Raw genomic sequence first — 23,755 nt, 5'->3', positions numbered from 1 at the left:
GGGCCTGGGTGGCTCAGTTGGTTAAGTATTGGACTCTTGATAGTGGCTCTGGTCATGATCTCAAGGTTCCTGAGATAGAGCCCTGTGTCAGGTCTGTGCTGACAGTATGAAGCCTGCTTGAGATTCTCTCTCTCTCTCTCTCTCTCTCTCTCTCTCTGCCCCTCCGTGAGTGCACACACTCTCTCTCTCAAAATAAAGAAGTAAGCAAAACAACAACAAAAAAATGAATCTTAAAGTTGCTGTTGCTTCAAATTATTACCTTCCTGGCAAGGTTACCATGGAGATCAAATGAGATAATACAAGGGAAGTACCTGATGGCTCCTCCCTATCGTTCAGGTTCCTGGGTTATCCTCTCTTGGATATGTCTCATCTCTGCATGACCAGGAGGCTCATTCACTTGCTGAGCACCTGCCCTGCTGGGCATTAGAGGAACAGAGTCCCTCAAGGAGTTTACTGGCTCCATCAATGAAAATAAATGTCATTAAAAACTAGGGTTCTATGCAAACTGGTGCAGCCACTCTGGGAAACAGTATGGAGATTCCTCAAAAAGTTAAAAATAGAACTACCCTACAATCCAGCAATCATGCTGCTAGATATTTACCGAAAGAGCACAAAAATACGAATTCAAAGGGATATATGCACCCTGACGTTTATAGCAGCATTATTCACAATAGCCAAATTATGGAAACAGCCCAAGTTGCCATTGACTGATGAATGGATGAAGAAGATGAGGTATATGTACAATGGAATATGTATGATTCAGCCATAAAAAGAATGAAATCTTGGCATTTGCAGTGACATGGATGGAGCCAGAGAGTGCAATGCTGAGTCAGTTAGAAAGAGACAAATACCGTATCATTTCACTCATATGCGGAAATTCAGAAACAAACGAATGAGTAAAGGGACAAAAAAAGAAGAGAGAGCGGCAAACCAAGAAACAGACCCTTCACGGCAGAGAACAAACTGATGGTTACCAGAGGGGGGGGTGGGCAGGGGGATGGGTAAAGTAAGTGATGGGGATTAAAGCGTGCACTTGTTGTGATGAGCACCAGGTGTGGTACGAAGTGTTGAATCACTATATTGTACACCTGAAACGAATGTTACACTGTATGTTAACTAACTGGAATTTAAATAAAAACATTATAGGGGCGCCTGGGTGGCTCAGTCGGTTAAGCGTCCGACTTCAGCTCAGGTCACGATCTCGCGCTCCATGAGTTTGAGCCCCGCGTCGGGCTCTGGGCTGATGGCTCAGAGCCTGGAGCCTGCTTCCGATTCCGTGTCTCCCTCTCTCTCTCTGCCCCTTCCCCGTTCATGTTCTGTCTCTCTCTGTCTCAAAAATAAATAAACGTTAAAAAAAAATTTTTTTTTAAATAAATAAATAAAAACATTATATACACACATATGTAATTTAAAAAGAAACTGGTTTTTGGATCTTGAAAAAAACACAAACAAAAACAAAAAACTAGGATTCTGAAGTGCCCGGGCTGAATAATTAATTTATTCCTCTGACAGATAATTATTGTGAGCCTTTCATGCCAAGCATGATGGGATTATGGAATAGAGAAAACGGTAGACACAACCGCAGCCCTTATGGTGTCTACAGAGAGTTTAGTGTTTGAGAAAATAGCCATTAATATTACATAACGTACAACTGTTTTACACTCCCTGTAAGGTGAGGTAAGATTAGATCAGTGGTTTCCCCAAAGTAAAGATTTCAGGTAGGCGATCATAAAAGAAATACTTAAAAAACAGAGAGAGAAAAAAATGATATGATCTCTCAGTATAGTTCTTCAAACTGAATTAATTGTCATAAAAAAAAAAAAATCACCGTGGGGGCACCTGGGTGGCTCAGTCAGTTAAGCAGCTGACTTCAGCTCAGGTCACGATCTCGCGCTCCGTGAGTTTGAGCCCCGCGTCGGGCTCTGGGCTGATGGCTCAGAGCCTGGAGCCTGCTTCCGATTCTGTGTCTCCCTCTCTCTCTGCTCCTCCCCCGTTCATGCTCTGTCTCTCTCTGTCTCAAAAATAAATAAAAAACGTTAAAAAAAAATTAAAAAAAAAAATCACCGTGTATCCTTATTTTTTCCTTAAACCATAAGCTAGCTTTTGTCCTGGGTTTAAAGGGTCCAGCAGACCTTGTCCGGCTCCCTCTTTCTAGATTTCTCTGGTTTTCTTTTGCAGCACTATTTGCACGCAAAATCTGCCTAAACATGCTCCAGAATTGCAGAAAGGCTGGACATTAAAGGGCCCTTTCTGAGAAGGTCACATGCACATAGCACATTCTGGTCCCACCGCTCGTCTAGAGGGCTGGGAAGTAGGTGCTAAGGAACAAAGGTCAGCAACCGGAAGGCAGAAAGGAACCTGGCAATTGTCGGGGGCCTACTACAGGCCTGGCCCAATACTTGGTACTTTTCCTACACATTATTTTATTACCTCATTTCACATCACGACCATCCTGGGAGAAATAGATCTTTCTTTCCCCCCACTTTACCGTTGGGGGAAATTGAGCTCAGAGAGGTTACGTACCATGCTCAACGTCACACAGCTAGTAATCAGAACTTAAACTCGGATCTGTCTACTTTTTACCATCACCCCACTTTACTGAGAGGAAGAGACATAAGAGAAAGAACAGATGCAGGGAAGCTTTAAAAGATTGACATGCCTTTGCCACAAAAGGAATTCAAAATTATATTCAAAAGACAATTTTTTCCCCGAATTTTTATTTCAATTTCAGTTAGTTAACATATAGTGTAATATTGGTTTCAGGAGTAGAATTTAGTGATTCATCATTTACACAGAACACTCAATGCTCATCACAACAAGTACCCTCCTTTTTTCTTTTTTTTTTAAGTTTATTTATTTATTTTGAGAAAGAGACAGAGCATGAGTGGGGGAGGGATAGAGAGAGAGAGGGAGAGAGAGAATCCCAAGCAGGCTCCACACCGTCAGCACGGAGCCTGATGCCAGGCTGGAAGTCACAAACTGTGAGATCATGACATGAGCTGAAATCAGGAGTCGGATGCTTAACCGACTGAGCCACCCCGGTGCCCCAACAAGTGCCCTTCTTAATACCCATCCTGCATTTATTAAAAGACAATTTAGATAGCTGATTATATGTCTCTCTATTTTATAGTCAACAGTTCTGGTGCTTCTAACTCAGCCTCTTTACTGATCAGCTCAGCAAATACCCTCTTTTGCCCCTGGACTCTGTCTGTCTGTCCCTTACCCTAGAAATGAGAACCAGAAGCCCCTGACCCACTTCTAATCACAGTCCTAGGAGAACTCCTGTTTCTGACCCAGCTCTTTAGCCATTAACTCATCTATTTGACATCTATTTATCGTGCACTTCCCGTGTTCTGGGCACTCTGCTACGCAGACAGCATGGAATAAAACACTTCTGTGCTTGGAGAAGCCCAAGCTGTAGAATACATATCTGTAAATAGATACTGACTTCACAACCTGATAAACATTCATCCAGAGCCAATGGAAGGAATAATCCTGATAGGCTTCCTGGAAGAGGTGTGTAAAATAGGTCTCGTAGGAGGCAAGTGCTGTCAAATAGAGATTAAGCATAGGATCACAGGCAGCAGGACAAGAAAGCAAGCAGCAGGTCGCAAACGGACGTACCAGCTCTTTCCAAACATGATCTTCCCAGTTCACTGTCTCTTGTACTAGGATCACCATGGACCTAGCTCCTCAAGCCAGTACCTTCCACAATTCTCTGCCCTCCTTTATCCCTCACTTCCAGTGAGTCAGAGTCCTGTGTAGTCTCTTACATCTCTCACACATTACCCCTTCCTTCTCTGTCCTCATCCATCACCATAGTCCCGTATCTCTACTTCTCCTGGGCTCCTGCAACAGCCTCCAAACTCATACTGTTACTTTTGCTCCAAGTGAATCTATTCCACACAGAGCATCCAGCCTGATCCTTGGTTAAAGAAAGAAAAAGAATCTGATTCTGCCATTACCCTGCTGAAATCCTTCACCAGTTCCCAGTGCTTTCAAGATTAAGCCAAAACCGCCTGACGGGATTTACAAGACCCTTGGCGGTCTGGCCCCTGCTCACTACTCTAACCTCAACTCTGATCTCCGCTTCCAGCTTCCATGGGCCACATGTAACGCGGTGGCTTACAACCCTGGCTGCCCACTAGAACCACATGGGGAGCTTCAAAAAATACCAGTGTATGGAGTGCCTGGGTGGCTCAGTCGGTTAAGCCTCAGCATCAGCTCAGGTCACGATCTCACGGCTCGTGGGTTCAAGCCCCGCGTCGGGCTCTGTACTGACAGCTCAGAGCCTGGAGCCTGCTTTGGGTTCCATGTCTCCCTCTCTCTCTGTCCCTCCCCAGCTCGCACTCTATCTCTTTAAAAATAAAGCAACATTAAAAAAAAAAAGAAAAAAAAAACAGTGCCCAGGTCTCACTCCCAGGGGTTATGACTGAACTATTCATGGGAAGGCCGTGGGCATCAGGATTTTGTAAAGCCTTCCATAGGTGCTAACGGGCAACCAGGGTTGAGGACGTTGCTCTTTTTCTCACGTCCAGGTTTGTTACACATGCCCTGTCTCTGTTGCTAGAGGCACTGGAGCTCTTCTAGCTTCCTGGCCATCAAGCCAGGGACTTTCTGTCTTTTTCACTGCTGTATTCCTAGTACCTAGAACGGTGCCCAGATCATAGTTGGCGCTCTAGGAGTACCTGCGGAAAGGCATGCACGAGTGACTGCTTTCTCCCTTCTCCTGGCTGGAGATCACTCCTTTTGCAGGATGCAGCTGCGATTTACTAAAAGACATCCCCCCACCCCATTCCCCTGGTCTGGGTTAGGTTACTGTGTGTGATCTTAGTACACCCAAGATTTCCCGTTTTAGTATGTATCACACGACATTGTCTGTGTCCCTCGTTTAGGCTGTAAGCTCCAAGGGAGCCGTGTGTGTGTGTTCAGCACCTAGCAAAGGGCCAAGCCTACGGTCGGTGTTGATTAAGTAAGTGCGGCAGGTACAAATGGAAGCAGCGGGCATGGTGTGTAGGTGTCCTGGCAGGGTCTGGTGTGGCTGGAGTAAAGGCAACGGTGGGAGACGCGGCTGGGGAGGTACAGGGCTCGGAAGCCTACTGATGTGCTGTCAGTACAATCGGGTGTGGTATCATGATCAGACGGGTGGTGTTAAAAAGCTTGGACCCAGGAACCAAGCTGACCCACTTCGAATCTTAGCTCTGCCACTTAGTAGCTCTTGGTCCCGAGGAAGTCACTGTCGCTTCTTCAGTTATCCATCCGTTAAATGGGGATAACAATAGTACCTACATCACGGGCATGTTTCAACTGAATGAGGTAATACATGCAGGTGTGCAGCCATCACCTGGCACACGGTAAATGCCATGTAAGATTTAACGAAACGACTTATATATTTATACATACACACGCACAGCATGGTGGGTCGTCTGCAAAGACGGTTGCCAATCCCTTCCACCTGAGCGACTGCTGTTCCACCCATCAAGAGGCGGAGTCTGTTTCTCCTCCTGTTGAATTGCGCTGGCCTTGTGATTTGCTTTGACCCCATGACTGCACTAGAAGTGGCACGGTACCAATTCCGGTCCGAGCCTTAAGAGGCTCGTGGCATCTGCCTGTGCTCCCTTGGAAGCCAGCCAGCACGCAAAGCTTAAGCTCGAACTACCGCGTGCTAAGAGACCAAGCGTGAAAGAGAGGCCGAGCAGTGAGTTGCACCAGGCGACAGCCAGCACCAAGGCCCCAGACTTGGGAGTGAGGCAGTCTTGGGGCCTCCAGCCCCAGCTGAGCCCACAGAACTGTGAAAAATAATAAATTACTGTTAAGCCGGTGAGTTTGGGGATGGTCATGCAGCAAAATAGGATTGAAACTTACACACAGAAGAAAAAGGACACCACTGGGGCAATAAGGACTTCATTTTAGGCCATCTACTTAAGATGAGGTATTTTGGATAGAAGACAGTTACAAGGATAGTAAATGGTTACATGGCAATATCTAGAAAGGTACTGGCAGTTCGGGGTTGGGTTCAGGAGAGAGGTGGAGGAGGAGGTAAGCATCAGAGAGGTGGTCAGCACATGGACAGCAGGCCAAGGAGATGGTAAGCTGGTCAAGGAGGTGAGATGAGTGAGAAGAGGGGTACTGGGAGAGAAACCTGGCTCAGTCGGTCTGACTCTTGATTTCAGCTGAGGTCAAGATCTCACTGTCCTTGAGAGATCCAGCCCCGCCTCTGGCTCCATGCTGCACTGGGCGTGGAGCCTGCTTGGGATTCTGTTTCTCTCTCTCTCTCTCTCTCTGTCTCTCAGTCTGTCAGGGAGACAAGAAGCAGCAGTGATGTGGGGTGGACAGGGGACTAAGACAGAACCAGAGGCCGTGCTTCAAGAAGGGGTATTCGAGTGCTTTGAGCTACAAACAGCAATGGATTTGAAGGTCGGAGGGAGATGGGCACTCTCACTTTCAAATAAAGTGGCAGAGGCAGAAGTCGTAGGGGAAGGGGCTGAGGAGGGAATGATAACTGAGAAACCAGTCATAGCAAATGTAGATAATGCTTTTAAAAGTCAGGGGGTGGAGGGATGGGTGAAGATGCTCAAAGGGTGCAAACTTCCAGGTATAAGATGGGTAAGTTCTGGAGACGTGATGTACAGCATGCTGATTATAGTTAATTGTATCATCTATTGAAAGTTGCTATGAGAGTAGATCTTTTGTTTTTATTATTTTAAAATTTTTAAATGTTTATTCATTTTTTGAGAGAAGGAGAGTGCGTGTGCACGGCGGGGGCTGGGGGAGTAGGAGGGAGACACAGAATCCGAAGCAGGCTCCAGGCTCTGAGCTGTCAGCACAGAGCCCGATGTGGCGCTCGAACCCACCCAACTGTGAGATCGTGACCTGAGCAGAAGTCAGACGCTTAATTGACTAAGTCACCTAGGCGCCTCGAGAGTAGATTTTAAAAGTTCTCACCAGACACATACACAAAAGGTAACTACGTGAGGTGATAGATATGTTAACTAAACTTATTGTGGTGATCACTTTGCAATATATATATTTCAAACCATCACGTTGTATATCTTAAATTCACACAGTGTTATTTATCAAATTATATGTCAATAAAGCTGGGGGGGGGGAATAAACCTAATTACCTATTACTCCCCCAATTTTGTTTCTTTTCTAGACAGAGAGAAAGAAGGGGAGGGGCAGAGAGAGGGAGGGAGAGAGAGAATCCCAAGCAGGCTCCGAGCTGTCAGCGCAGAGCCCAAAGCGGGTTTCGAACTCAAGAACCTCAAGAACCATGAGATCATCACCTGAGCTATTTGGACACTTAACTGACTGAGCCACACAGGCGCCCCTCACTGCCCACTTTTACAGAGAACCCAGAAACCATCTGACTTATCTGCCAATTACCAAACATACAAATTTCCCTATAGCTGCACCCTCCCTGCTAATGTGGCATGTTTAAACTGCAGTTTAGGAGGTAGTGGGTGGCTTAGTTGGTCTGACTCTTGATTTCAGCTCAAGATCTCACTGTCTTTGAGAGACTGAGCCCACCTCTGGCTCCACGCTGCGCTGGGCATGGAGCCTGCTTGGGATTCTCTCCCCCCTGCCCTCCCCCACCCCCCCACCCCTTCCCTGCTCATGCTCTCTCTCTCAAAATAAATACATAAACCTTACAAAAGAAAAAACGCTGCAGTTTAATGTAGGGGGCCTTGATCAGCATTTTTGAAATGCAGTAAGTAGGACAGAAAATAGTATCTATTGCACACAGTAAGAGTATTTACTGTTTCTTAAAGCTTCTGTTTCAGTTACCATGTATCTGTGACTGTGGGTTGAGGTCAAAAAGTTTGTGTGTGTTGGGAAACATGCACAATAAAAAGTTAAAACAGCCTTGCAATAGAGAATCTGCCCCAGCTCTCTATCTAGGGCTGATCCTTGCACCTGTGCTTTGAATCCGACAGCCCCCACTCCCCACCCCAGCCCCCCTCTCCCCCCACCCCCGGCCCCCCTTCCCCCTGCCCCCACCAGCCTTTTCAGGATCCTTGTATTATGAACCTACGTTTTCTCTGTAAAAAGAACACCTCACTGGCTTCCTCCCAACCCCCAGCTAGTGGCCCTTCCCCCTCATGGTCAAACTTCTCCAAAGACTTATCTGTGTGTCACTAGCTCAGTTACGGCGTTCCATCCCTGCTCACACTCGTGTGGTATGCCTCCTGCCCACAGCAGTCCTCTGGCACAGCTCTCCACAAGGTCACCAGTGACTCCATGAGCCCGTACATCTAGAAGACACTTTCCAGTGTTCACTCACTTCTCCTTATCGATTCCTGGTCACCCTTCCAGCCTCAGCTCAACCCCCAAGGAAGCCTTCACCGACCTCCCCAGCAAGGTCAAACCTCCCCCTGGAGGCACTCACTGTTCCTCTTTTCCTCTGTAACACTGTCACTGTTACAATTTTACAATTTTACAATTTGTGCCTTTATCTGCCCAGGTTAGGCCTCCCCAAGAGGAAAGAGGCTATGCCTGTCTTTATTCACCTTGGCAGCCTGAGGGCCTTCCTGGGCTCGGTGGGGGAGGCGTGGGGCACAGTAAGTGCTTCATAAACTGATGCTGGCTTAATAAACGGTGCTAAAAGGTGCCAGCCTCTGGGCGAGGCATTAGATGCACAATGATGCAAAAAGTTCCAGAAAGAGAAGGGTTTTGAAGAGCATATGAGAGCCAGGGGCAAAGGTGGAAGGAAGGGGCCTGCTCCTGTCCTGCTTCCCGGACCAACGAGGTGTCTTTTCAAGGACAGCACATGCCTTCACACGGTCATCTTTCATGGTCCAGAAAGTTGGAAAATTTGCCTAACATTTGACACTTGCATGGAGAGCTCTTTAATGAGTGCTTTATATCCAATAGTCAACGTCTGCTGAAAGATACCACCTCTTTTGGAACTGAGCTACCAAAAAACGGCCTGGAACTGTTTATTTGCCTGGTATCTCTCATCCACACAGGGTCTCTGATAAACTCCACAGAACAGCAAAAGGACTTACTCCTGGCTGCCTAGACACCCAAAAACTGTTTTCTGTACGGAGATACTTTCATTTCCTGCAGCATAAATACATAAACATTCACTTTATGACATTACAAGATCAAATGAATACGACAAATACTTAACATCTAACACAGTATGGAGACATAACCAGCAAAATCCAGACTTGGGAAACTCTACTGAACTAATAACAATCAGGTTTTTCTAACAAAACAATTGGTAGGGGGGCAGGATTTAAAAGTGATTAAAAGTGATTTAAGGAACATATCAGCTAGACACATTATATGGAACTTTTTTGGCTCCTTACTCAATAAATAAGTTAAAATGGGGAAATTATAGGATAATCAAGGAAATATGAATATAGACTGGAGCTCTGATGATAAGGAAATATCACTACTTTTTTGGAGTGTGGTGATATGCGGTTATGGTTTTTTTTAATTTTTTTTTTTTAATTTTTTTTTTTTTAACTTTTATTTATTTTTCAGACAGAGAGAGAGAGACACAGCATGAACGGGGGAGGGGCAGAGAGAGAGGGAAACACAGAATCGGAAGCAGGCTCCAGGCTCTGAGCCATCAGCCCAGAGCCCAACGCGGGGCATGAACCCGCGGACCACGAGATCGTGACCTGAGCTGAAGTCGGACGCTTAACCGACTGATCCACCCAGGCGCCCCTTTTTAAATTATTTTTGAAAATGTTTTATTTATTTTTGAGAGACAGACAGAGTATGAGCAGGGGAGGCGCAGAGGGAGAGGGAGACACAGAATCCGAAGCAGGCTCCAGGCTCTGAGCTGTCAGCACAGAGCCTGAGGCGGGGCTCGAACCCACGAACCATGAGATCATGGCCTGAGCTGACGTTAGACATTTAACCGACTGAGCCACCCAGGCACTCCATATGTGGTTATGTTTTAAAAAGGTAGGGGCGCCTGAGTGGCTCAGTTGCTTTAAGCATCTGACTCTCAACTTCAGCTCAGGCCACGATCTCACTGTTCACAAGGTGAAGCCCCGCATTGGGTTCCACACTGCATGGAGCCTGCCTAGGATTCTCTCTCCCTCTGTCTCTGCCCCTTCCTGTGCGCACTCTCTTTCACTCTCTCAAAATAAATAAGTAAACTTTGAAAAGGTAGTCCTCATCATTTTGAGAGACATATTGAAATATTTATAGATTATGAAATATGAAATAATATAATGTTCGGGATTTGCTGTAAAATAATCAGGGTGATGGGGTGTGTAAGTGGTCAGAGATTCAGAAGAAATGGGACTGTCAGTTGGTAATTGTTGAAGCTTGGGTGATACATACACATCACCTCTACTGTCCCCTTTCCTATGCTTGAAAATTCCAGGATCTTCTTATAAAGTAAATCTAACAAATAGAACCATAAACCATAAATTTTTGTTAAATAATTTTTAAAGTCTGTAATACCTTAGAATTCTTTCAAGATGTCTAGAAGAGGGGTAGTACTTGATTCACAAACTCCTGAAGGTTATGAAAGTAGGATTCAGAACTCTCAAGCTGCTTGCCTTTTGCCACATTTCACATCGTTGTAATACATCACCCTCTTTCCTTCCACTCAACAGGCACTTACCTCCCAGGAGCTGGGATCCATTTCAAGGATGCACACTGAATTGTCTGCCCTCAAATGTCAGAAAAAAGACACAAATACAGTCTGGCACTGCTGGCAGTTTTATAACCCTCCTATTGCTTTTGAACATAGAAACGTAGCTTTATATTCATGTTCTGACCACCTACCTACCTTGGCTTGCAGCTGTGCTGGGGTCTGTAAAGAACAGTCAAGCCAATCCTTCATGATGACCACGCCACTGACCACGCAGGCCCAACATCGGTCTTTGAAACTGCCTCCAACAACCTGTCCCTTTTTGTCCTTTACCTCTTCTCATAAAAGTTTGAACTGCCCAACTTAAAATATTCAGAAACTTCCAAAGTCTCTTGGCCTCTATGCCAAAACCTGTTTGGGGGCAGAAATGAAGCTCTTGGGAAGGCTTAATGACATTCAATTCCACGTCTGATACAGACACTAACGACCACCCATAGTCCACTATGGCTAATGCAGAAATGTTGCCTCACTGCACCTGCAGCTCCAGTAAACCTCGGTTGGCTCCAAACTTGAGTGGGACAGATTCAATTGCTGAAAAACTTAAGGAAGGCAGGTCAGGTTTTTGTTTTTGGGGTCGTTCCCCCTAGCAAAATAAATCCTCTTTAAACCTTCCTTGGTTAAATCAACTCTTCATAAAATGAAGCAGCTATTGTACGCCTCCGTATGGCTTAGACAAGTTAACCAGCTATATTTCTTTCACCAGCCTCATAACCAAACCACACAAAAAGCCTCGTCTAGTCTGCACATGAAACAAAGCGAAGGAAAACGAAGAATATATACTACAAGCGTTAAGCACCGGATTTTTTCAGCACCCCGGTTCCCATCTGCTGCACACACAAACACCCGGGACCCCCACCCCTGTCCCCCGGGGCGCACAATTTGCCAAACAGTGCGATGTGTGCTTGCTTTCAGTGGAAAAATACGGGAATTTACGTGTGTTTTGCTGTTTTAAGTGGGAACGGAAAGAGGGGAGTGGGGCGTGAAAAACTGGAAATAAGTCGTAATTCTCTCGTTTCCTCCCATCTTTCTATGCATCAAAATGCAGGTGTATCAGTGAAATTTCAACGGACAGTTTCTTGGGCAAATACGCCAATTAGCAACGATGGGAGGCTGCGAACGGGGGTGGAGATCAGGGTGAAACCGAAGCCTGGGAAGGCGGGCGCGGTCAAAGGCGCGCCCTGCGCTCCCCGGGCTGCCCCGAGCACGCGAGGTTGCCGTGCGCCCGCAGCCCGCGGCGTCCCGGCTCTCAGCCGGCCGGTGGCCCTGCGTTTTGCTAGTGACTGCGCCGGCTTGGCTGCCCACTCACACCTCCGGCTGATCCCGACTTTAGGCTAGGCTCATTCACTTCCGGTGACAAATCCCTCCCACCACCCTAGAAATAATGTAACATTTCCCCCAACGCTTTCCTAAAGACCGACGGTCCCACGGGAGAGCAGCAGAACCCCGGGCTCGGGTCTCACCCCCGCGCGGCCAGCGGCGCGCAGCTGCAGAGCGACTGACCTCGAAGGGGGGGCGGACGTGGGAGGAAGAGGAAGGGGGTGTGGAATCTCACCCTCCCCCGCCCCCACCCCTCCGACTGCAGCAATTGGCCAAAAAAATAGTAATCCGTTTTTAGACTGCCCCTGGGCCCCCGGAACCCGGTTGCAGTGAGAAACCCAGTCTCTCCCATCCCAGTGCCCCTCGCCTACTCCCGCCCCCGTAAGTGCCTGCGGGAATCCAGGAGACCCAGGCCACGCGGAACTGCAGCGGCTGAGGGGGGAAGGCGGGTAGAATGAGGGTTTGGGGGCGGCAGGAATGGGTTGGGGGAGGGGGTGGTGGAAGGGAAAAGAAAAAACCAGAGGCATGCAAGCGGCTCCCTAGCCAGCTGTTCCAGCTGCCGCTTCCTCCGACGCGGGCCGGGCGGTGCAATATTCCACCCCCCCCTCCATCTTTCTCACCACTACCTGTCCCCCCACCCACCATACGCACACATTCCCCCCACCAGTAGCGGATCTCCGGCCTGTAAGGGGGTAGTAGGGAGGAGCTGGGGGGAGGGGGAGGCCTGCGAGTTTCTAACCTTGTTCTTATAAACAAACCCACATGTGCAGCTGCCGCTGCTGCAACTCACCCCACAATCCCGGATATAAGTCCTGCCCCTTTAAGAGGAAAAAAAGCTTCCCCCTCCTGTCTCCCACCCCACCCATCCGCAAGGACCTTTGTCTCCCCACCCCCCTTGTCAATCGGCCCCGCCTCATGTCCCCGCCCTCTCCGACGCGGAGGAGCCAATGGGCTAAGAAAATAAGGCCGGGGCTGACGTAAGCATGTCCGGCCAATCACAGGACGCGTTGGTGGGAGGCCTCTCGCAGGGCGCGCCAGGAGGAAGCAAGGCAGGAGAAAGGAAGCTTGAAGTCAAGATGGAGACTGCTAGTTGCTCTGCCGCTGCGGCGAATGGGGCCGTGGGGTCGCAGCGGGACCGGAGCCTGGTGCCTGAGCGGCTTCAGAGACGAGAGCAAGAGCGTCAACTGGAGGTGGAAAGGCGGAAGCAAAAGCGGCAGAACCAGGAGGTGGAGGAGGAGAAGAGCGACTTTTTCGCTGCCGCCTTCGCTCGGGAGCGAGCGGCCGTGGAAGAGCTTCTGGAGGGCGGAGAATCCATGGAGCGGCTGGAGGAGGCGGCCGCTCGGCTCCAGGGCCTGCAGAAACTTGTCAACGACTCGGTTTTGTTCCTGGCCGCCTACGACCTGCGGCAGGGACAGGAGGCGCTGACGCGGCTACAGACGACCCTGGCCGAGCGGCGCCAGGAGCTGCAGCCCAAGAAGCGTTTCGCTTTCAAGACCCGGAGGAAGGACGCTGCTTCGGCCGCCAAAGTAGACTCCGCTCCTGGAGCCCCGGCGGCGGAAGGCATCCTGGCCTCCCCGCCGCCCTTGAAGGAGGAGGGAGGCATCGGCTCCAGCTGGGTCTTCGGCTTCTCCAACGTGGAGTCCCAAGTCTTGGAGAAGAGGGCAGAGGAGCTGCACCAGCGTGACGTTCTTTTGGCCGAACTGAGCAAATGCACAGTCAGACTGTATGGCAATCCCAACACCCTGCGGCTGGCCAAAGCCCGAAGTTGCACGGTGCTCTGCGGCCCGGTGTCCACCTCTGTGTTCCTGGAGGACTGCAGTGATTGCGTGCTGGCCGTGGCCTGCCAACAGCTGCGCGTACACACTACGAGAGACACCCGCATCTTCTTGCAGGTGACCAGCAGGGCCATCGTGGAAGACTGTAGCGGGATCCAGTTCGCCCCTTATACCTGGAGCTACCCGGGTATCGACAAGGACTTCGAGGGCTCTGGTTTAGATAGGAGCAAAAATAACTGGAACGACGTCGACGATTTTAACTGGCTGGCCCGGGATATGGCCTCCCCAAACTGGAGTATTCTTCCTGAAGAAGAGCGAATGGTCCAGTGGGACTAAGCAGTTGTCACTATATTCTTCACTCCTACCAAAAACTTCCCATGTGGGACCGACTCCTGCTACTGGGATTTCAAAGTTTACTTACTGTTATCACGCTTTGTATGTTTTCGGTATTTTAAGGCTTGAGATTGTGTTAGGCTCCTACTTGTGATTTCCATTAAATTCACAACAGGTCTAACACTTTGAAGCATTTTTGCTCTTTTGGTAATGTGTAGTAGCTTTAATTAATTGACTATCATAGTTTGAAACAGTAAGAGGTAAAGAGTGTCCGTGTATGTTGGTTATTAATGCTTTGTGTATTTAAAACTTACTGCATGATAAAGTAGACCCTCAATAAATACTTAATAAATGAATTTGTAGGGCTCTAGTAGGAGGCAGTTAATGTGGAAGTATGTTATCAAACCTTAAAACACTAGCCCTTGAGAGCTCTTGACTTGAAACTTTCACTTCCATAGGTATTACTCAGCAGGGCGGTGGAAGGACTCTGGTCTTCAGGTACACATTAGCTTGGGCTTCCGGAATCCAGCTACTCATCGACTTGTTTGGATCCAAAGTTTTGGCATTGACCCCAGGAGACTCATGAGTCTTACCAACTGTGAAACCAAAATAATTATAGCTACCAAATTTTTTGTTCACTTAAAAGGTTGTAGACACTGTTCTAAGCACCTTACTCATGTAAACATGACGTTTAGTCCAGAAAATCTTAGGTAGGTTCTGTTAACACCATTTTTCAAGCGAGGTAGGTGAGTTGCCAGAGTCACACAGCTCAAGGGGACTGGGAAACCAGGTGGTCTGGCTCCAGAGTCCACCTTCTCAACCACTGGAACATACTGATTTTGAATAGCGTTAGTTGGAAAGAGCTTTCCGGAGTCATTAAAGAGGGCAAATTGCTTTTCCTGAATTCTCAGGAATAAATGTTACATATCTTCACACAGAAACATATATAGCCGAGTCTTAATTTTTTCCACTCAAATTTTGCTGTGATTGTGTACTATTATAAATTTGGTTTTTGCTCTATGTTCTCACCCATATTCTTAAATGGAAAGTTCTAAGAGTTTCGAAAAGCTTTTTGGGGTCTAGTGCCTTGTATCTGTAGACATGATTTGAATTTAATAATGACCATACGTATTAAAGTGCTTATAGTACCTTAAGTATATGTTTAATGTTTATATGTTCTGGCTTGTTCCAAAAAAGGACTTAAGGTGGCTTTTTGGATGTGTGAAGTGTAACAAGATAACAAATGAGAAGGAGGAACAAGGGTAGAGTCAATGAGGCAGAAATGAAGCCAGTAAAAAAATGTGGCCTGCCAAGCTTTATTCTTTAGATGGAGGTGAAACCAGAATTTTTTTCCCCCCTCGGCTATTAGCTGACTCGAAACAGAATCCTAATCAGTTTCACAGTTTGCGAGATCTCCAAAGAGGAGAGATTTAAAAAAATCTATTGCTCAGGAGAATTAATGCTGGTAAGAAAAAGAGACAACATATAATGAAATTCTCAAACATATCTTCACATTAGAAATAAACAGGGACTAGGAAAACTACGCTCCTAAAGACTGATAGTTTAACACCAGGTGCCCTTCAGGAAAAGCCATGCTTCAGGCACTATCGGGCTTGCGATTCTTTTTTGTGGACTGTACTTTTATAGGACCGTTAACTAGTTGCATCTAAAAAAAATCCATGCAGTTTGTAATAGATAATAAAATCACAAAATCATGGCAGTTTGAGCCACAGTTAATGCTAGCTAATCTCAGCTGGGCTTTCCTGTATCTTTTCGAAGTTCTCTCTTTCCGACCTCCATAGCCTTGCTCCACACTGTTTCTCTTGCATTTTCCCCCGTCATTGTGATTCTGGTGACTTACAGCCCTTACTTGAGAGATGCCCAGGATTTTGTCGTTAGCTTCTTTGTGTCCATGCTCCTCTAGAGCCTCAACTCTCAACCTACGTGGACAGTTCTGTCAGTGGGTTCATCAGCCTTTCAAATTCATATATTCTTAAAATCTCCATTTTCACTTCTTTCTTTCCCAAGTTCTGTTATTTCTTTTAATGATGTCGCCATTCTCCAGGCATTTGATGCTTACTAGGGCCCAGCAGGTAAAGTCAATGAGTAAGGCGGTTGGGAGAAAGTCAATAGGGAATGGGGGACCCGTGACTTGGAAGATAAATTTAGGCATTTTAAAAACATTGGACAAGCCAAGCAAAACTTTTTTGCAGTCTGCATCTGATCCTTGAGCTGGCCAGTTTGTAACATCAGACTTCCAGATCACGTCCATTCTATGCTTAGCAGATCTTGCCTGTTCTTGTCCTCTCCAGTCTTTATGCCATTTCAGAAAGTTAGACTTTATTGTTTTCCCTAAACTTAAACTATGATGGTTTCCTTAACTTTATTTATTTATTTTGAGAGAGATAAAGACTGGGCAAGCGGGGGTGGGTGCAGAGAGGGAGGGAGAGAGAGAATCCCAAGCAGGCTCTGCGCTGACAGACACGAAACTCAAACTCACGAACCATGAGATCATGACCTTAAGTCAAAATCAAGAGTTGGTCGCTTAATCAGCTGGGCCATCCAGGCGCCCTGGTTGTTTGTTTGTTTGTTTTGACAAAAGAAAAAAATTATAGTCACACCTCTGAATTAAAAGCATTAATTAGAGGGTGCCTGGCTGGCTCAGTCACTAGAGCACGGTGACTCTTGATCTTGGGTGGTGAGTTCAATCCTGATATTACTTTTTTATTTTTAAAAAGATTTTTAAGTTTATTTTTGAGAAAGAAAGCAAGAGCATAAAGGAGGGCAGGGGCAGAGAGAGGGAGAGAGAATCCCAAGCAGGCTCCATGCTGTCAGCACAAAGCCTGATGCAGGGCTCAAACCCACAAACCGTGAGGTCATGACCTGAGCCAAAATCAAGAGTCAGACACTTAACTAGCTAAGCTACCCAGGTGCCCCGAGATTACTTTTCAGAAAAGCATTAGAGTTATTTTAGTAAGTTTTTTATTAAGCAAACTTAATGGTCATTACAATGAGAGCATATTGCATCAGTAAGTGTAAATACCATATATTTTCGTTAAAATCAACTCTAGGAAAGCAGTAAAACTGCACATTAGTTAAGCAATCAGAGTTTATTAAATTTCATTTATGATTGGCTTTGTTAGGCATAATTTAGTACAGTATTCCATCGTATCACTTCAGTCTCAACCCCTCTTAAATGAATAAGAGAAATGGCCAATATACATATAAATTCTAACGCTCAAGTTCTGATTGCAATGCAGAAGTTATTATTGCCAAAAAAGTTTTATTTGTATTAGGAAATGCACTAAAGCAGGACAATAAAAAGATTCAGCTTTGTAGGGTAATGTTACACGGTAATACAATGTGTTAGAAACAACATGCAATTACTCTAGCATCACAGAGGTTAAATTACATTGCGTTAAATTAAAAAGTCTCATCACCAACTCAAAAACTTCATCACATTATTTGACTGTTTTTCTTCTCTTATGAAGAAAATAACTTGGCCACTGCAAGTAAGATGAGGGGAAATGAAGGGTCAATTATTTACCCAGCTTTAAGTTTCAAGAGGTGCAGGGGCAACATGACCGAAAGCCATGTTCAATTCAACTGAACACATATTTGAGCATCTACTATGCACCTGTTCAGCGCTGGGCACTAAGAATGCCATGGTAAACAAGCATGTGGTCTTCCTTTCTCAAGTGTACAGTCCAGATGAAGGTCAAATGAACGAAAGAACAATCACGAGAGAGAAATTCCGAGGACCCTGGTTGGGTAGTGCCCTATAACCTCTCCAGTTTAGAAGAGACCTGAAGTGGGGCACCTGGGTGGCTCAGTCGGCTGGGCGGCTGACTTCGGCTCAGGTCATAATCTCACAGCTCGTGAGTTCCAGCCCTGCGTCGGGCTCTGTGCTGACAGCTCAGAGCCTGGAGCCTGCTTCGGATTCTGTGTCTCCCTCTCTCTCTGCCCCTCCTCCACTCACACTCTGTCTCTCCCTCCTTCAAAAATAAATAAACATTAAAAAAAAAAAAAAATAAAAATAAACATTAAAAAAAAATTAAAAAGAAAAGAAAAGACAAGACCTGAAGTAAGGCATTTGTATCAACCACCCATCCAGGGTTTGAATTCCCTGACATCTCTGCCCACCACCTACTTGCATTAGCAACAGTCACAGAAGGAAGCAGTTACTGTTCAAAGGCCTGCCTTCCAATTTTGCAGATACTATTTACTCTGAACTTTAAGAACTGACAAGACCAAGGAAGACAATTCGAGTCCATTTACTTACCCGGTAAACAAGCTCAACATTCTGCTCAGGAATTCAAATGTTCTATTATAAAGTGTTTTTTAGTCGAATGCCTTTCAGTTGTGTGTTATTTCACCAAGGAAGCTATTCATGGTCTGGTTTTTAGAACTAATATTAAAACCTAGATACTCTATGCAGGGGTACAAAAAGCTTAGAATAAAAAGTAAATCTTCCTCCTTCCTTTGACCCCAGCCATACAGTTCTCTTCAAAAAGCAACCGTCCTGTACTGGTTTCCTTTGTTCTTCTGGTCTTTGCATTTACAAACTTCAGTGCAAGATATCCTTTTATCCTCCCACCCAAATAGAAGCATATTGTGTATAGTATTAGGCACCTTACCTTTGTCACTAACGTTATATTTGGAGATCTTCCATGTGAGTACATACAGAGCCATTTCATTCTCTTTAACTGCTGCATAGTGTCCCCTTCCATGGACCGTGCCATACTTGCTGACCAGTCCCTAATTGATGGGCATTTACGTTGTTCCAGTCTTCAGCCATTAGGAAAATGCTACAACGAATAGCCTTCTACATAAATTATTAAAAAAAATTTTTTTTTAACGTTTATTTATTTTTGAGACAGAGGGAGACAGAGTATGAACGGGGGAGAGGCAGAGAGAGAGGGAGACACAGAATCGGAAGCAGGATCCAGGCTCTGAGCCATCAGCCCAGAGCCAGACGCGGGGCTTGAACTCACAGACCGCGAGATCGTGACCTGAGCTGAAGTCGGACGCTTAACCCACTGAGCCACGCAGGCGCCCCAATAAATTATTTAGTGTGTGTGCAGTATTACCTGTAGGCTAAATACCTAGAAGAGGAATTACTGGCTCAGTAGGTTACGAACATTTATAACATTGACAGATATGATCACGTTGCCTTCCAAAGAGGTGTATCAGTTTATGCCCTCACTGGCGATATCTGAGAGTGCTATTCCTCCACACCCTTATCAGCATGCTGCGCTGTCACATCTTTGGTGCTTGGCCAATCTGATAATTACAAAAGGTTACCTTCCTGTAATAGCAGTTGTAATCGTCTCCTAACTCATCTCCCCATCTCCGATTGCTAAACGCTTCTCCTGATCTAAAACCCCCTGAGGTTCCCATTGCCTGCTGCGCTCCCCGGCCTGGAAGACAGGCCCCTTCACCACCGCTCCCAGCCTACTGCGCCTACGTGATGTTTCGCTGTTTCATCACACGCGCTTCATGCTCCAACTAGTCTGAACTAATACCCATTAATCAAACACATTGTATCAATCAGGGACCTGGCAGGAAACAGATGGCACACTCAAAATGGATAATTTGAGAAGAGCTTACTTAAATCAGGAGCTGTGTACACAGCTGTGGGTAGAGTTTAGAAACAGTAAGAGACGGGGCAATACCTGTTATCACTCATTCTTATGGCTGAAGGCACAAAACTGTCACCTGAACCCGGAGAGAGACAGCACTACCTGATAGGAGCTGCGGCCTTTGGTGGAGGGATGGGGGCTACTACGGGAATGAAAAAAATGCCACTGTCTTCTGTTGGTGCCCTTCATTGGCTGAGGCCAACTGGAAACTGCAGGGCAAGGAAGTCTGTTGGTACAGTCCACATCAGTCATCTGCCAGGACACAAGAACAGGGTGGAGGAAAGTGAAGAATGGATTTGGAGGAACAAATGGAAGAAACTCAGTACAAAACACCTGCCATACTTCCTGGCCTTTTCTCAAGCAGTTCTCACACTTGAGTCCATGTACAGTTGCCAAAATTATGCACAAGCCAAATGTCACCTCCTTTGGGAAGGCTTCCGGGATTTCCTCAGTTTCTTTGAAAAAGAATCAGGATATTTGGAGATGATAGAGCAAAAAAGAAAAGCGAATGAGATAATCTCTGAGGTCAAGCTGTTGCATTCTCTGTGAGGCACAATTTTTAAGGGAAAGAAAGATTTGAAGGAGGTGGGAAGTGTAGGCCAATTCAGCCAACATCCATGTGATAGCAAAACTTCAGAATGCATGTCAGCATAATTAGATACAGAGAATCCAGTATGTCTCCAAGTCAAGAAGTGATTTCAGCAAAATCACTGTCTCTTTGGAAACGTTCAAGAAAAGATGAGATATCAGAGGAGAAACTTCTCAGAAAGACCAAAGAATGACTTCTACAAGAAAAGAACAGGGTGGTGCACCTGGCTGGCTAAGTCAGTGGAGCATGTGACTATTGATGCTGGGGTCGTGAGTTCATGTTAGGCACAGAGCTTAAGTAAAAAAAAGAAAAAGAAAGAAAGAAAGAAAGAAAGAAAGAAAGAAAGAAAGAAAAGAAAGAAAGAGGAAGGAAGGAAGGAAGGAAGGAAGGAAGGAAGGAAGGGAAAAAAGAAAAAATAAACGAACAGGGGAAGCTTCCAATGCTAACATAAAAGTACCAAAGATTGGGGCATATGGGTGGCTCAGTCGGTTCAGTGTCTGACTCTTGATTTCGGTTCAGGTCATGATCTCACTGTTCATGAGTGCGAGCCCTGCATGGGACTCTGCACTGATAGTGTGGAGCCTGCTCGGGATTCTCTCTCTGCCTCTCTCTCACAAAAATAAACACATTTTAAAAAGTAAATAAAAATAAAAGAACCAAAGGCTTACACAAAGGTCAGCCCTAGTCTTTGATGAGGAAATGAAGGAGGGAGGAGAGAGGGGCATTCATGTACATCTCATCAGTACTGGAAATTTCTCAGAAACATGACAGGAATGTTGAATGACTTTCAAGGTCCTTGAGCAATGAGAATGCTTATGGACATGTACCAGGAACATTCCACTGAAGCTGTGGTTTAAGAACCCTTAGTAGATCCAGTTTGTGCACAAAATTTCCCCCAAAGGAACAGTAACAATTTACCTTTTTTGGCTGCATACATACTTAGTTTATGTTTGTCATATATTTGCAGCCTACTTGATTTTCATTTCTCGTCATCTTCAACTTTGGTATTTGTATGGTATTAACTGTGTGTCCTGCATTTGGAAACACAAGTTATAACACAGCATCTCTAGGAAAGATGGGTTAGACTTGAAGCGGCCTGATGACATGTGACTGACAATAAGGAATCCACTAACGGTTCAGTCCAGCAGCACCTACGTGACAGATACGTCCCCGAGGGGGCTTTATAAAAAGTGCTGCTTGTTATTATTCATATTGGAAAATTTTTCCTAAGAGCACTTTCTATTATTTTTTTTTGAGAGAGAGAGAGCGAGTGCACGAATGAGCATGAGCGGGGGAAGGACAGATTCCACGCTGAGCGTGGGGCTCAATCTCATGACCCTAGGATCAGGACTGGAACCGAAATCAAGAGTCGGACGCTTAACCAACTGAGCCACCCAGGTGCCCCTCTATTATTTTAAGTAATAATAGTGTAACAGAGGGGGCCACTGACCACCTATATCTCTTGGACTTTTTATTGTGCCCCAGCAGGGCTATTGCAGGCTACTGGTGATATTTGGTGCCTGAAGGCTCTGGTTCCCAAGACTGTCCAAAGCCATCGTGCTGTCTTGTGTGGTGGGCCAAAAGAGCCAAAGAATTACTCCCTCGAAGCAGCCCTCAATAAAAGCTGGCCAGGAGTTAGGGAATAAACAAACACCTGGGCTCCCTCAGTGCACACGGGATAACTCGGAGGTGTTTCCTTTCGGATAGTCCCTCTGTGGCAGCTGGCCTGAGAGCACACTCTTTCGTGGCTGCCTTCCCTCCTGTATCACTTCTTCCCTCCCAATTGGTGTCACTTGAACTTCCCAAATTAACTACTTTCTCGCAGATCCTTGTCTTAGGGCGGTGTTTCTCAACTTTTCTTTTATTATCATCCCCTTAAGGAAACGTTTCAGACATTTTTATTTAATCACCTATGTAATCCCTGTCTATGTAATTTTAAGACCACAGATATACTACTGTATATTTGTGTGCTGGGCTTTATTATTTATTATGTATATCTGTGCTTTATCCATAAAGAGTACGGTTCTTTTTGCCCTTGAATTGTTTATAGAAGAAGAAAGTCTGAAGATTAATGAGCTAAGCATCTAGTTTAAGAAGTTAGAAAAACAAGGGGCGCTTGGGTGGCTCAGTTGGTTAAGCGTCCAACTCTTGGTTTGGGCTCAGGTCATGATCTCATGGTTTGTGAGTTTGAGCCCCACATCAGGCTCTGTGCTAACAGTGTGGAGCCTACTTGGGACTCTCTCTTTCTCTCTCTCTCTCTCTCCCTCTCTGTCCCTCCCCCATTCACTCTCTCTATGTCTCTCTCAAAAATAAATAAACTTAAAAAAAAAGAAGTTAGAAAAAGAATAGCAGAAATTGAAGAAAGGAAATACAGAGAAGAGCCAAAATCAATGACATAAACACAATACAGAGATTGAAAAACCAGCAAATAGCCTTATCAGCTGATTCTTTGAAAAAATTAATAAAACTAACCAACCTCTGGCTTACTGGGTCACGAAATAAGAGAGAAGGCAAATATAAACCATAGAAGAAACCAAGGTGCTGCACATATTAGAAAGATAATGAGGAGATACTGTGAAGAGTTTTCTGCCAATAATTTCAAATCTAGGTGAAATGAATACGTTTCTTGAAAAATACAATTTGCCACGGAAGAAACAGAAAAACTGAGCAGTTCCATAACTATTCAAAAATTGGAGCCAAAATTGAAACTTTCCCACAAATCGAACATCAGCCCCAGGGGTTTTGACAGTAAATTCTATCAAACATGTAAGGAAGAAGTAATATCATCCTGGTACAAACTCTTCCAGAATATAGGAAAAGAAGGAATTTACCCCCATTCCATGGTATGAGTCTGCACAACCTTGAAACTCAAGTCAGACATGAACTTTATGAGAAGGGAAAATTATAGGCCAATCTAACTCAAATATATTTGTGAAGATTATAACATTATAGCAGTAGACCAAATCCAGAAGTATATAAGATGATAATGTACTAGGGTTTATTCTAGAAAGACAAGGCTAGTCTGATCTGAATTAATTTAGAAAAAGGACTGATTTAATTTATCACATTAAGAGATTAAGGGAAACATTCAGACAATTATCTCAGTAGAGGTAGAATAGCCTCCTATAAAAGTCAGCATCAAATTATGAGAACGCACTTTTGGCAAAGTAGAAATAGAAGGGAACTTCCTTAACTTGTTAAAGGTACCTGCTAAAACCTATAGCAGCCGTGATACTTAATGGTGAATCATTTAGAAGATCAAGATCAAAAGAAGGATCCCTGTTGTCATCATCTCTATTCAAATTGTACTGAAAATCTTAGTTGTTGGAGTAAAACAAAGGATTAAAAATTTTTTTTTTATGTTTATTTATTTTTGAGAGAGAGAGAGAGAGAGAGAGAGAGAGCGCGCAAGTGAGGGAGGGGCAGAGAGAGAGGGAGAGACAGAATCTGAAGCAGACTCCAGGCTCTCAGCTGTCAG

At 45.5% G+C, this 23,755-nt stretch overlaps 2 protein-coding genes across 5 annotated transcripts in view; one reads left to right on the top strand and one right to left on the bottom strand.

The window, feature by feature from the left end:
• BICRAL (BICRA like chromatin remodeling complex associated protein) overlaps positions 1–12,782 on the bottom strand; it is a 108,960-nt gene extending 96,178 nt beyond the window's left edge. For 2 of the 4 annotated variants that reach the window (XM_081795741.1, XM_060614392.3), the window contains exon 1: positions 10,429–10,448. The gene's annotated coding sequence lies outside the window, so the exon portion shown is untranslated. Of the gene's footprint in view, positions 1–10,428; positions 10,449–10,759; positions 12,124–12,728 lie in introns of those variants that run through there. The other 2 variants (XM_060614389.3, XM_060614388.3) reach the window with 2 other exon arrangements.
• Positions 12,783–12,810: 28 nt separating this feature from the next.
• TBCC (tubulin folding cofactor C) lies at positions 12,811–15,200 on the top strand. Its single transcript, XM_060614393.3, has one exon. It carries the CDS (start codon positions 12,922–12,924, stop codon positions 14,047–14,049), a length of 1,128 nt encoding a protein of 375 aa, XP_060470376.2. The 5' UTR covers positions 12,811–12,921; the 3' UTR covers positions 14,050–15,200.
• The last annotated feature ends 8,555 nt before the right edge of the window (positions 15,201–23,755 follow it).

Source organism: Panthera onca, chromosome B2 (genome assembly GCF_046562875.1).
Source record: "Panthera onca isolate mPanOnc1 chromosome B2, mPanOnc1 haplotype 2, whole genome shotgun sequence".
NCBI classification, from domain to species: Eukaryota; Metazoa; Chordata; class Mammalia; order Carnivora; family Felidae; genus Panthera; species Panthera onca.
The sequence above is the reverse complement of the archived record's forward strand: the minus strand, read 5'-3'. Positions and strand labels throughout refer to the sequence as shown.

What these genes read in the sequence shown, in the direction of transcription:
- TBCC (XM_060614393.3), top strand. Translation starts at nt 12,922, where the DNA reads ATGTCCGGCCAATCACAGGACGCGTTGGTGGGAGGCCTCTCGCAGGGC.